At 43.3% G+C, this 12,459-nt stretch overlaps 2 protein-coding genes across 3 annotated transcripts; one reads left to right on the plus strand and one right to left on the minus strand.

Moving 5' to 3' along the window:
* The first annotated feature begins 165 nt into the window (after window positions 1-165).
* Window positions 166-4,638, plus strand: LOC133842064 (ER degradation-enhancing alpha-mannosidase-like protein 3). Of its 2 annotated transcripts, none has more exons than XM_062274977.1 (7): window positions 166-500; window positions 631-1,106; window positions 1,172-1,318; window positions 1,988-3,201; window positions 3,262-3,533; window positions 3,668-3,808; window positions 3,969-4,638. In XM_062274977.1, exons 2-7 carry the CDS (start codon window positions 973-975, stop codon window positions 4,563-4,565), a joined length of 2,505 nt encoding a protein of 834 aa, XP_062130961.1. In that variant the 5' UTR covers window positions 166-500; window positions 631-972; the 3' UTR covers window positions 4,566-4,638. The 2 variants fall into 2 exon arrangements, with proteins under 2 accessions (XP_062130961.1, XP_062130969.1); XM_062274985.1 differs by having other exon boundaries at window positions 168-500; window positions 3,668-3,766.
* Window positions 4,639-5,730: 1,092 nt separating this feature from the next.
* Window positions 5,731-12,140, minus strand: LOC133842054 (uncharacterized). Its single transcript, XM_062274965.1, has 5 exons — window positions 11,502-12,140; window positions 9,852-11,447; window positions 7,772-9,781; window positions 6,800-6,998; window positions 5,731-6,738 (listed from the first exon to the last, which is right to left on the minus strand). The coding sequence occupies exons 1-5, from the start codon at window positions 11,890-11,892 to the stop codon at window positions 5,982-5,984; spliced, it is 4,953 nt and encodes a 1,650-aa protein (XP_062130949.1). The 5' UTR covers window positions 11,893-12,140; the 3' UTR covers window positions 5,731-5,981.
* Window positions 12,141-12,459: the final 319 nt, after the last annotated feature.

Genomic DNA, 12,459 nt, shown 5'->3' on the forward strand with positions numbered 1-12,459 from the left:
ATGTTCTCATGGGAGTGTGGCAAGTAATAGTGTAATCATGCCTAATACAGTGTAGTCATGCCAGAGTTGCATTTGGTATATTTTGTTGGGTTTAAATAGCATATCTTTAAATCACGCTTGCGGTCACTGTGTTCCCTAGTGTTTTTTTTTTTGCAATTTATGGCAGAATTGATAAGAACTGCCCTTTTAAACCAATTTAACTGCCAACAAAGCGAATTAACATATAACCAACTTTAACTCCCATATGGCATTTTAACTGAATACCATACGTGCATACTAAGTATCAGCAGCATACGCATCAGAATTGCAGCTGGCGGTCCCTGATCGCGTTTCGGCGATTTGCAGTCGTGGTGTTTTGTTATTGGAGCAGCACAAACAAGATTAAAAATAAACTAAACATTTCGTCGCAATGTTACAACTTTGATGAAGAAACGCTCCCAAATCTGACGCACAATTGTATGAACAAGTGCATTATAGAAGTGAATGTGCATATTCTGTTGGTAGGCCAAAAACTAACTATGCATGTGTATGAGTGTACATACATATGTATTTATGTGTATTCTCTCACATTCAACACTTACATATTATATACACATATAATAAACTCTTTTTTTTGTATTTTTAATATAGCTGTCCATACTCTGTGTTAATTGAGGGATTTATTTAAAATTAAAAAACAAACGAATTATACAACTAAAGCGGAGACCGTGATAAATTCAAATGCCCAGCAGCAACGACAACAGCGACAACAACAAGTAACACGTTCAAAGTGAAGGTCAACGTCACAAGCGATATATAAATATATATATATTTAGAGAGAGAGAGAGAGAGAGACGAAACAAGCAATAATATTAACACCAACAACAACCACTAACGGCAACTGTGGCTGCCAAAACCAATTTACGAACAGCGCCTGCTGCCTGCATTTGGAGCTAGCGCCTTTAGTCAGCCTTCGTTTTAGGTAATAACAAGATGAGCTCGACTTCAACGGCTATCATAGCACAGTTTCTTCTCTCGCTGCTTCTGCTGGTCGTGAGCGTGCTGACCGACGATGCGAGCACCATTCCCACACAGAACATGTCCCACAAGGAGCGTGCTGAGCTGCGGTAAATCTAAAGATACTTCGCATGTACTACATTCTAATCCCATTCACATCCATTTGATATTGCAGCGAGGAGTCGCGTGACATGTTTTATCATGCATATAATGCTTATATGGCGAACGCATATCCTGCCGATGAGCTGATGCCGCTGTCCTGCAAAGGTCGCTATCGAGGCGTGACTCCATCGCGTGGCGACATGGACGACATACTAGGCAAGTGAGTATCGTTAATCAATTTACAGTAATAATTGCTGCGATTAGATGCAAGCAACAAATATACATCAATTTAATCTTGATTGCACGTCGAGAAGGTGTTATTTCTAAAGTGAGCAAAAGCTAAAGATGCCAGATACATTCACAATTGTTACATGAACATTTTCAATTTTAATTAAAATTTTTTAATGAAATTGTCCAATGTATCAACTTACATAAATTGTACTTATGGCTGCCTGTTGCAACTTACAGAACACTGTTAGACGCGCTCTCTGACATTCAAAAATCATATTCAAAATTTTCGAATAAATTATTTATTTCATTACTTTATTTCGAAAAATTAACTGATGCAATGCGATAGAATAAATGTACCAATGATAAAATAGATAAAGCTTATGGTACGAGTGTGGGAATATAATTACTACAGTATAAAACTTTCTGTTAGTTAATTGATATTTTGATCATAATTCACATTTAATTACTTCTTAAGTTGTAGTTTAAAAAGAAAGAAACTTTAATTTAACGCAAATACCAATGAACAAAAAATGTACCAAATCAATGTACTAAAAGGTATAGTCCTAATACCATAACATTCGTTTAGATTCTATCTGTTATTCAATTAATGTTTCGTATAAATACTTTCTATGTTGATAATTTGTCTCTTTTGTTGAAGCTTTTCCATGACGCTTGTGGACACTTTGGACACATTGGTATTGCTTGGCGACTTTGCTGAATTCGAGCATGCTGTCAAGCTGGTCATACGCGATGTGCAATTCGACAGCGATATTATTGTGTCGGTATTCGAGACCAACATTCGCATGGTTGGTGGTCTGCTCTCAGCCCACATTCTGGCAGAGTACCTGCAGAAACAGGCGGATGTGATGCACTGGTACAAGGGTGAAATGCTTGAGATGGCACGCGAGCTGGGCTACCGATTGTTGCCGGCATTCAACACCACGACGGGCATTCCCCATGCACGTGTCAATCTGCGACTGGGTATGAAGGATCCACAGCTCAAGAAATCGCGGGAAACGTGCACAGCATGCGCAGGCACAATACTGCTGGAATTTGCGGCATTATCGCGACTAACGGGCGATCCCATTTTTGAGGTAAGGGCACATGCCGCAATGGACGCCTTGTGGAAACTGCGGCATCGTGGCTCTGATCTCATGGGCACCGTGCTGAATGTGCACTCAGGTGATTGGGTTCGTCGTGATTCCGGCGTGGGAGCAGGAATTGATAGCTACTACGAGTATTTGTTCAAGTCGTATGTGTTGCTAGGCGATGACAAATATTTGGCGCGCTTCAACCGACACTATAATGCGGTCATGAAGTATGTCAGCGAGGGTCCGATGTTACTGGACGTATTGATGCATAGACCGCACGCCAAGTCACGCAATTTTATGGACTCATTGCTGGCCTTTTGGCCAGGTCTGCAGGTGCTTTCGGGTGATCTAAAGCCGGCTGTGCAGACGCATGAAATGCTTTACCAGGTGATGCAGATGCATACGCTCATACCGGAGGCATGGACCGTTGACTTTCAGATACACTGGGGTCAGCATCATTTGCGACCAGAGTTCATAGAGTCCACATACTTCTTGTATCGAGCTACTGGCGATCATCATTACCTGCAGGTGGGAAAGCGTGCGCTGAAGACGCTTCAACAATATGCCAAAGTCTCATGTGGCTACGCGGCCGTTAATGATGTCCGCACTGGGAAGCATGAGGATCGCATGGACTCATTTGTGCTTTCTGAGACATTTAAGTATTTGTTCCTGTTGTTCTCGGAGCCACAGGATTTGATCATCAATGTGGATGAATTTGTCTTCACAACCGAAGCGCATCTTTTGCCATTGTCCATTGCGCAACTCGGGAACTCGACGTTTAGTGAGTATATTGTAGGTGCATCTGCAGTGTCAGTCAGATTAATAAGAATAAACTCTGCAGGCTTTCGGCAATCGGACGAGCACAATGTACTCGACTTCATGCGCACCTGCCCCAGTTCCAATAAGCTTTTTCCTGAGAAAGTACGCAAACCATTGCGCAACTTCATTACGGGTTCGTGCCCGCGCAGCACCAGCGGAAAGCGTCTCAGTGCTCTGGACTTTCAAGCAAGCAATGCAGATCATTTGCGAGCTGTTTACGACATGGGCATCACAATGGTTTCTGTAGGCGATCGTAGCCAAGGCAAGGTGCGACTGTTTCATAGTTTCTATAATGTAAGTTTTTTGTTACGTTTGCATTTGTTAATTTGTTTGATTTGTTTCCATTTGATTTTTGTTAACTATTATAAACACAGATGTTAGATACATCATCATATTTTTACTAGTCCTTAACGTTACATCTTCAACAGGCAAAAAGTCAAGAGGAAGGTGAAATGGGCTTGCAGTTCATGCAGGAAATGTTGGAGCTAACCAAAATGCAGAGCATGAATCAGTTGGCGCAGCTGCAGGTGCGTAATGACCAAGACAATTCGGCAGATATTCGATTAATGGTGAGATGGAAATGATATTTAAGATGTTCAAGCGAAAGCTAGTGGCAAAATGGGACTGCCAATAGAATCAATAAAAGAGAAGGCCTCTTAGATTACATATATATGAACGGAATAAAATGTTTCCTGTTTGGCTAATCAGTAATCTTGATTTTGGTTACAGGCCGTCGCCTATGCGTTGGATGATCAATCACAGGATTGGACAGCTCTGATGGCCGGCCCATCGCACTTCAGTCCGGAGCTGGTTGGTGAACAGTTCGTCGAGGGCCACATTGTGTGGGCTCGTCCCCCACGCGCTTGCGATGAGAAGCTGTTGAATGCCGAAAATATTAGCGGCAAGATTTTGGTGGCGGAGCGCGGCGACTGCACATTCGTGAGCAAGGCCCGACTAGCACAAAAAGCGGGCGCCGCGGCGCTAATCGTCTGTGATAATGTAGCAGGTTCTTCCGGCGAGACGCAACCAATGTTCGCTATGTCTGGCGATGGCACTGATGATGTTGCCATACCCGTTGTCTTTATGTACAGCGTGGAATTCGCTAAGCTATCCGATGCCATGCAGCGACGACCTCAGCTACGGGTTCGGCTCATGCAAATGGTGGAGTTCAAGCGATGGCAGCTCGCCAAGGAGGCGCATCAAAACGAGACGGCAGCGGCAGCTGCGGCGGCGGTTGCGTCTGCATCTGCGTCCGCATCTGAGGCGGCAACAATGACGACGATGCCAAAGAAAAAAGCCAGACAAGGAATTGTAGTGATTACTTAACAAGGACCCTCTGGCATTCCCTAAACCTATAAACTGCTTTTCGATAAACATTTCACTAACTGTGTACACATAAGCATATGTATTTTGTAACTTTCGTTCGCAATTCCACAATCCATATGGAAATTCGTGTATTCTGCTAGAAACATCATTTAAAGATCTACCCAGCTACAACAACAACACGAGGATGCACATCAGCTCCATTGGCGCTATTAATTATATATGTAGTAGTTATTTTTAGCATTTGAATTTGAAATTATTTACGGTTCATTGAAGGATTAGAATTAGCTCGCAGGCTAGTTATCAGCTTCCTAACAGCAACGACTATGCGGTATGAAATTAAAGGACCGTACTGCTGTGTGTGTACTATATCAGACACGTATGATATTATATATGCATACGATTCTACAATACCTGTACATGTATAGTAGTATTTTGTAGTTTATAACATTTCACAACTTTTATATGATGAATTTTACTTTTGAGTAAGTATATATCTTATGTAAATAAACTAGACTTTAGAAAATAGCAAAACAAGATTGAAAAAAAAACTAAGAAACGCTATTATTAATAATTATATACATTAATTAGCTCATAATGTTGTATTTGTAACGATTGAATGAAAGTGTAGTTGAAATTAATTAGTCCATATACCAATATGCGTTTTAAATACATTATTTCAAGTACTAAGTACATAGGTGTATCATTTCGCTTGGGTTCACTTTTCTTAATAGAACAGAACTGCTGGAAACTTAATTGCCCACCTTTCAAGGAAACAATTATGTGCAAATGATTTGTAATGGCTTTTGTTTTAATCGTGTTTCTTTTGGTGATTTGTGAATTTTTAACTAAATATGACACGCTCTACTCCAAAAAATGTAAGAGCAGTTACTTACTGTATATTGTACATAGCTAGCAGTATGCTAGATTTTAACCTAAATCATGTTTTTCTTTTAGAAAATAAAAATAGAAACGCATTAGCTTAATCTAAATTATAAAATAATTCAACTGGTTTTCACAATTTTCTAGTGTGCTAAACAACGATTGTTATACATACATAGAATATACGTAAGCTTGATTGATTTCTCCTCGACTTAATGATCTAATATTAATTACACTTGGATTTTACATCTATTTGGTGGTTAACTAAATATATAAATGATGAAGATTATATATACTATGCTCCAAGAGCATCTGCGAAACGTACATAGTTATATTCATATTGATAAAGTTTTTTTTTGTAGAACAATCTTGGTAAGCATTAAAAGTTGGAAAACAATTCAAAATTAACAAACTAAAATCTAAATTCACGTGAGTGCTCCCAAGCTACAGTTAAAACACGGGACAATTTTCGTTATTTTGTTTTGAATCTTTGTTTTGGAATATTTGGTGTACACAGGATTCGTCTGGTGCTAACTGTCAGCGAGTTGTGGCAGCCAAGTCAGCTGCCGCCATCCTCATCATGCTTTGATGCTGTGTGGCTAAGTGCAGGATATGATTCGTAATGCTGTCCACGGTCAGCGTCTCCGGTGTCATTACGATGACCTGTTGCTTTTGTCGTGTGTAATAGCGTTGGCATCCTTGCGGCGACAAATAAGTTAGCTGCCGGGGATCCGTTATACTAATCCAAATCTCGTCGTCCGTTGGTGATTTGAGTATCAAGTGATCTCCTGTATTGATGGCCACCAGTTGACAATCAAATTGAGGCGAAGGCAGGCGATGTACGTGAAGCAATCGGTGCGATGGTGTCGCATGAGATAATTCACAAGCAATGATCCGCAACTCCGGCCACTTATTCTGCTCTTTGACGTGCTGATACAAGACGAGTAAACTGCTCTGATCCATTTCGAAGCTGGGGAAATGCATGACGCCCAGGTTATGTCCAAGATCGAAGCCCAAATCATAGTTCATCAGCGTATCGCCGCTGCGATGATCCCAAATGGTAATCCGCGTCTGCCCATAGCCAATCAATCGATCCTCCATTAAACACTCGATATGTATTAATTCGTGGCGCAGCTGTTTGAACTCACGTATGCTGGCCAGCGTATCCAATGTCGGCGTCAGCGAATATTTGCAGATGCCCGACCTTGGCTTGCCCATGACGATCTCCTGCTGCCAAGCCATAACAAAATAGCGTGACTCTGGTATGCAGGTGTAGATAACCTGATTCCAATCGCTAATTAAACGATATATGCTTTAGTTGAGGCAATTTGAATTGGAATACGTTTCATGCTCACCAATTGACCGCATCCAGATGCACCGAATGCAATTTGGGACGCATCTCCTCCTCGCAATAGTAATATACATTTACGTAGAGAGACAACAGCATGCTCTCACGTCTGTGGTGGTCCAGTTGGTGGCTTCGCATTTCAATATAGACGGGCGTTGAATTGTGCGCGCACAGGCGATTTGCGTAAGGCATGACCACTTCCACATCTGTTAGAAGCAGTAAATCAAGTTTATGTCAAGGATTGTAACAAAAGAATGATTATAAATACTTAAGTTCCATTAAGAATAGGAATGATTCATGATGGCAACTGTTCAATTTGAACCAAAACACGTAAGAAATCTTCAGTCCGGTGTGTTCGATTTTGAATAAAAGCAAAACAGTGCGGTATTATTCTTAAAATATACCACATTAATTTAACTCAAAACTACTAAAATATAATGAGGAATATATTTAATCTATTGACATAGTACTTACTATATTTAAAATATACTATAGAGTAAAAAATGTTCCATATTGTCAGCCAAGGCAACTGGGACACGTAGTAAGGCGTTTTCCAATACAAAATTATTTCTTAAAAAACTCCTACAATTTTTATCTGTTCGCAGCCACATTTTCAGGAGTAATAAATACTATAGTTGTTATTAAAGCACTGAATGCGTGAACGGAAATGGGCAAGTCAGAAATTTGATACAAACTTTATCTGCGCGCTGGCATTACAAGCTCTATCTCTGAGATCAAGGTATTCATACGAACGGACCTGAATATATTGTCTATTGACGCTGATCAAGAATATATATACATAATGGGGACCGAGATACCTCCTTCTGCCTATGGATAGCAGAATAAAAATGGTTGCAAAATAACAATTGTTATCTCAATACTGTATGTATTACAAAATGTATTTCAGTGTCTTCCTTTTAACGTTCGAATGAAACTATTTTAAGCGCAGCATAACTGGGTGACATTATGTTAAACTCACCATTTGTTGTGCGCCGAGTGCCACCCAAGTACACCCAATGTTGATCAATACTATCCGATTCCAGATCATCTGAGACGCCAGTTGTGCGTCGAGTGCTTTTATTGTTGCCAGTTGTACTTGTGTTGGCTCCAAATATGTTGTACGAGTGTTGCTGGGACGTTGCGGCATTAGTGGTTAAATCGTCTGGCTTGGGCTTTTGCAGGACATTAAAGATTTTCGAGTACTTCCAGAAGGTGATTATTCGCTCCTGCAATACAATGAGCTGCTCTAGCTCGTAGTACATGTACAGAACTTTGCCATTTTTGCCCGCCAGCGGGTTTCGAAGCGTTGTTGGGCCCTTGGTGAACGACAACAGAGCACCAGGCGGTGCCATTTGCATCTGACGCACATTATCCATTTCAAAGTCAACATGTGTGCCGGCCATTTGACGTGAACGTCGCGAAAAGTGTGGCGAACGTGGCCGCGATGACTCTGGGGGATAGATTAATGCAGGTTTGGCAAATGGAGAATATCTGCCAGTCCTATCAACGAATCCCTCAAGCGGTGGTGAATGTTGTTGCTCTTCTTGTTCCTCATTCGCTTCCGGCGCTTGTTGCTGCTCCATGGGGCTACGCACAGCGTTCACATAACGTCGTATTGCTGCAGTGAACAACGGCGGACTCACTACAACATGATTCGTAATAAATTCATGAGTGTCCATTAAAGGTTTCTGCATTTCCAGCGCACCCTTCACAGATGGCACAGCTCCTAGGTCAGCGTTGGCAATTGCCACGCGGTCCGGTTCGTCCAGTCTCGACGCCATTGGCAATGATTTCGCACGAAGACACCTACGCTTCGACGACTTTGATTCGACTGTTTGCTGTTCATGCCGCAGTCTCGACGTTCTCTGCGGCATTCGCTTTGGAGTGCGCGGTATCCTTGTCGATTTGGTTGGCGATGCCTGCTGTTGCTGCTCAGTGGTGTCCACTAGTAGATATTGCGCAGGCGAGGAGTCCGGTTTCTTGGATGTTTTCTTTGTTGCGACACGCTTTGCAGCGCCAGTTGAACCGCCGCTCAGACGTTGCTTGTTGCGGGCCTGTGGCAAATCGGCCAACTCGAAGGTCTTTAGCATGTTCACCTTGCGATTGCGCAGCATCTTGGAATTCATCGAACGCGTGATTAGTTCGCGGTCAGGTGGAGTTGACGCGGTTGCTGGTCCAGCGGCAGTCGTGCGACGACGTTTCGGCGTAGCCTTCTGCGGCGTCTTCTTTAGCGACTTGCGTTGGGACGTCTTTGTGGCAACATCCCCACTCACTGCCTCAGATATCGGTGTCTTGTTGCACTTCAGGCGGTCAGGTGACGGTGGGACAAAGGCATTTGGACTGACGGCAGATGACGCAGAATTGTTCAAGGACTTGACAATGTAAATCGATGGCTTGGATTCGCGCGCCTGACGCAAACGATTTTGCATGCTTTCGTGAAGATCATTCTGGGCAGGCGCTGCAGCCGCATAGACTTTGGCAAACGCTGCCTCCAAAGAGAGCGCATTGCCGTTACTACTAAAAGCTTTCCCAGCAACCGGCTGTTGCTCTACGTCACCTGTCGGCGATTGAAAGAAGTATTCGAGTGCTTGACTTGGAGTCGTAATTCTTGCTGAAGGCATTTCGTAGGCTGGTGCCGTAAAAATATTGGCTAGAGCTGTGGGTTCTTTGCCTCTCAGCGACACATTTTGTTGGCGATGGCTGCTGACGCTGCTGTTGCAGCTTTCGCTGTTTAATTGCTTCTCATCCTCCTGATGCTGTGGGTCACGTTTCTCCTTTTGCTGCCTGCCCCGTTTGCCGCGCACATCGTTGCGCATTCGATCTAGCTGTTGTTGGGTGCGCACTCGCAAGGATCGTCGACCGACATTGCTGTTGGCCAATTCTCGCATTGCGGTTGCCACCGCATTGGCAGTTGCCAGCTCCGTGAGCCCGAGATAATTGCAAAACTCATGTTGTTCATTGAGCTGCACGTGATTGTGATATTCCAGACCTGTTTAACAAGAAAGATAGAGACAGAGATAGAGCATTTAAACGAGATATGAGATATTGATGCATCTTACCTTGCTGCTTTTGTTCCAGTACACTTGGTTGTTGAGTGTTTTTGCTGTTCTCCAATTCCGTGTACTGCTCAGTCACAATGGCTTGATACAACAATTCATCGGGAACGATTGATTGATTGTTCACACACGAAGACGGTTTCTCTTGGCTGCCCAAGTCTGTTGTGGAGGTCTCTTTGGTTTGCAGAGACTGCAGCAAAGTTTGCGTTTGGATTGTGTTAAAGCCAACTCTTTCAGGAGTGTGCTGCTCGATTTGCGTTTCCACTTTTAGTTGCGACTCTGGCTGTGAATCCTTTTCTGGCTCAGCCGCACACTCCGGCTCAGGCACAGGGACTAGTGTTTTGATAGATGGAGTTACATGCACCTCGATGCAATCATCGTCATCTTCTTCGTCATCATCGTCGTCTAGCACAATGGGCTCATCATGCTGCAGCAGTCGCCTATAGTTGGGTCGTTTGTGAATGGCCACATCTTCACTGGAATAAGGAGTGTCGTGAGCATCGATGGCACTTAATTCTCCAGCTGCCGTTTGCTGAATTAAATCTCTTGTGAGTTCGGCGTTGCTTTGACGCAATTTATCATAGAATTCATTGAACTTTGGCTGCACAGCGGGTTTTGCTTCATGCTGCTCGAACTCGGCCTCAAAATTTTCTACATCTTCGACGACGTCGCAATGCAGAGCACAGTTCCAATTATCCATTTTCTCGCTAAAGCTCATCTGTGGCTGTGCCTGGCAAATGTTTGCCAGCCGACGATCCATGGCGTCCGCAGAGAGTGTGTTCTTCAGCGGCGCATACTTGCGTGGATGTGGCGGAGACTGCTCCTCTGCTGTGCCTACATCATCGTCGTAATCATCGTAGTCGCTTCCATTGGGCATCGACGTCGAACTGACTGGAAACTCGGTAGTGCTGCTATGTGGCACAGCAGCAGCCGCTTGCTCCTGTTCCTGTTCGTGTTCTTGCTGCTGATCCTCCACACCATCGCTGGCAATCAAAATGGTGGGCTGCTCCTCGGGCTCCTGCTGTTCTTCAATGGCTATCTCTTGCAGTCCCATTTGCATCCGCAAACTGCTTGGCGGCTCAACTACCACACACTCGTCGTCATGCTCCTCCAATTCATGGTCGTACACTTCACATATATCATCCACATACGAATCGCTAACTTGAGGTGTTTCTTCATCGACTGCTGTATCCAGAATCAACTGTTGATGCTGCTGATGTTGTTGGTCCAACACCATTGCTGCATCGCTTAGATACACGTGTGCCTCGTTGCTGGGCTCCTCATCCTCGGCATTGCTGTAGACAACACCGCCATTGTTCAGCTCTTGCTCCTCCTCCACTGCCATTAGATAGGCACGTTCCATCTCGGCTCCGGGATGCACGCTGTGTGTAACAATTATTTCGCAGCACTGGTCATCCGTCAAGAGCACTACATTGTTGTCATAAATGACGCAGCCTGCATCCGAATCTTCCATAACATGTTGTTCCTCAATCTCCTCCATCTGTTCTTCGTTCGACTGCTGCGAGTGCGAGCCAATGCCATTGCTTAGCAGATACTCATCGTTGGTTGATCTCACATTCATTAGAGTCAGCGGAGCATCTGCAAGAGCCAAATTAATGCTACGTTCCTTGGAAAAAGTGGGCTACAACTTACTTGTAATCTGGGGACTGAGAACGACACGTTTGGGAGAGCTGTTGACGATGGACAAGTGCACGCCATAGACATGACTTTGATCCCCTCCTCCGCTGTCGTTCTCCTGCATGTCATTATCAAAGCCCTTGAAGCTGTTCTCCGAGTTGGCCAGCAAACTGTGCAGTTCCGTGTCATCGGAAATGAAGGCCAGCATGTTGTCTCTGGAGGGATCCACTTCGTTTTGTTGAGCAACATCGGTGCCGGCTGATGGGTCAGTTGGCCCTGGGGCAGCAGCTGCCTCTTCTGTGGACAGTGGTGAGAAAAAGTCAAGCAAACGATCCTCGGCCGCAGCGTATTCCCTCAAAGAAGTTCCAGTTGCTGGTGCTGCAGCTGCTCCTCTTCCTTTTGACATGTTGGTGATTAACACAAAGTGAATGTAGCAACACCCACTTCAGCAATGTTTGAATGAAGAAAATGTTTTTGTGCGACAAATTTCTCAAATATATTTTCTGAATTTAGCACGTGAAATTTAAATAAAATGTGTCAATACTTAGAGTTGTCTACTAAATAATGCTCGAATTGACTATGACATGATTAACATCGCCTTTTAGGTTTGCCAATACGTATGCGTTAGCACGCATTTTTCTCTAAATTAAGTTTTAATTCAATTTTTGTTGCAGAACGTACGAAAAACAAATTTCTTTTAGGGAGCAACAAATCGCGGCACTTGTCGGTAAGTGAAGAAGAAGCAATGCCTGCCTATCGTTTATACGTCTTGTCTTATCACGATTTTATCGTACTTTTATTTAAAATAAAATTAATTTTTGTTTCCTTTAGAAGGGATTTTAAATATTTTTTTTTAATATTTTTCTTTTTCTTATTGAACATGTAGTGTAATTATTATTTCAATTGGAATGTTGCTGCTCTGTGTGAATGGTATTTCTGGTATGTTTTTAGCAATGCGGTCTCACTGTCAATC

The sequence above is a fragment of the Drosophila sulfurigaster genome, chromosome 2L (assembly GCF_023558435.1).
Source record: "Drosophila sulfurigaster albostrigata strain 15112-1811.04 chromosome 2L, ASM2355843v2, whole genome shotgun sequence".
NCBI classification, from domain to species: Eukaryota; Metazoa; Arthropoda; class Insecta; order Diptera; family Drosophilidae; genus Drosophila; species Drosophila sulfurigaster.

Coding starts and splice junctions, on each gene's coding strand:
- LOC133842054 (XM_062274965.1), bottom strand. CDS start 11,892: ATGTCAAAAGGAAGAGGAGCAGCTGCAGCACCAGCAACTGGAACTTCT. Junction 11,448..11,501: donor TCTCAGTCCCCAGATTACAA/GTAAGTTGTAGC, acceptor TGGCTCTTGCAG/ATGCTCCGCTGACTCTAATG. Junction 6,739..6,799: donor CATCTGGATGCGGTCAATTG/GTGAGCATGAAA, acceptor TCGTTTAATTAG/CGATTGGAATCAGGTTATCT.
- LOC133842064 (XM_062274977.1), top strand. CDS start 973: ATGAGCTCGACTTCAACGGCTATCATAGCACAGTTTCTTCTCTCGCTG. Junction 1,107..1,171: donor AAGGAGCGTGCTGAGCTGCG/GTAAATCTAAAG, acceptor TTGATATTGCAG/CGAGGAGTCGCGTGACATGT. Junction 3,534..3,667: donor TGTTTCATAGTTTCTATAAT/GTAAGTTTTTTG, acceptor CATCTTCAACAG/GCAAAAAGTCAAGAGGAAGG.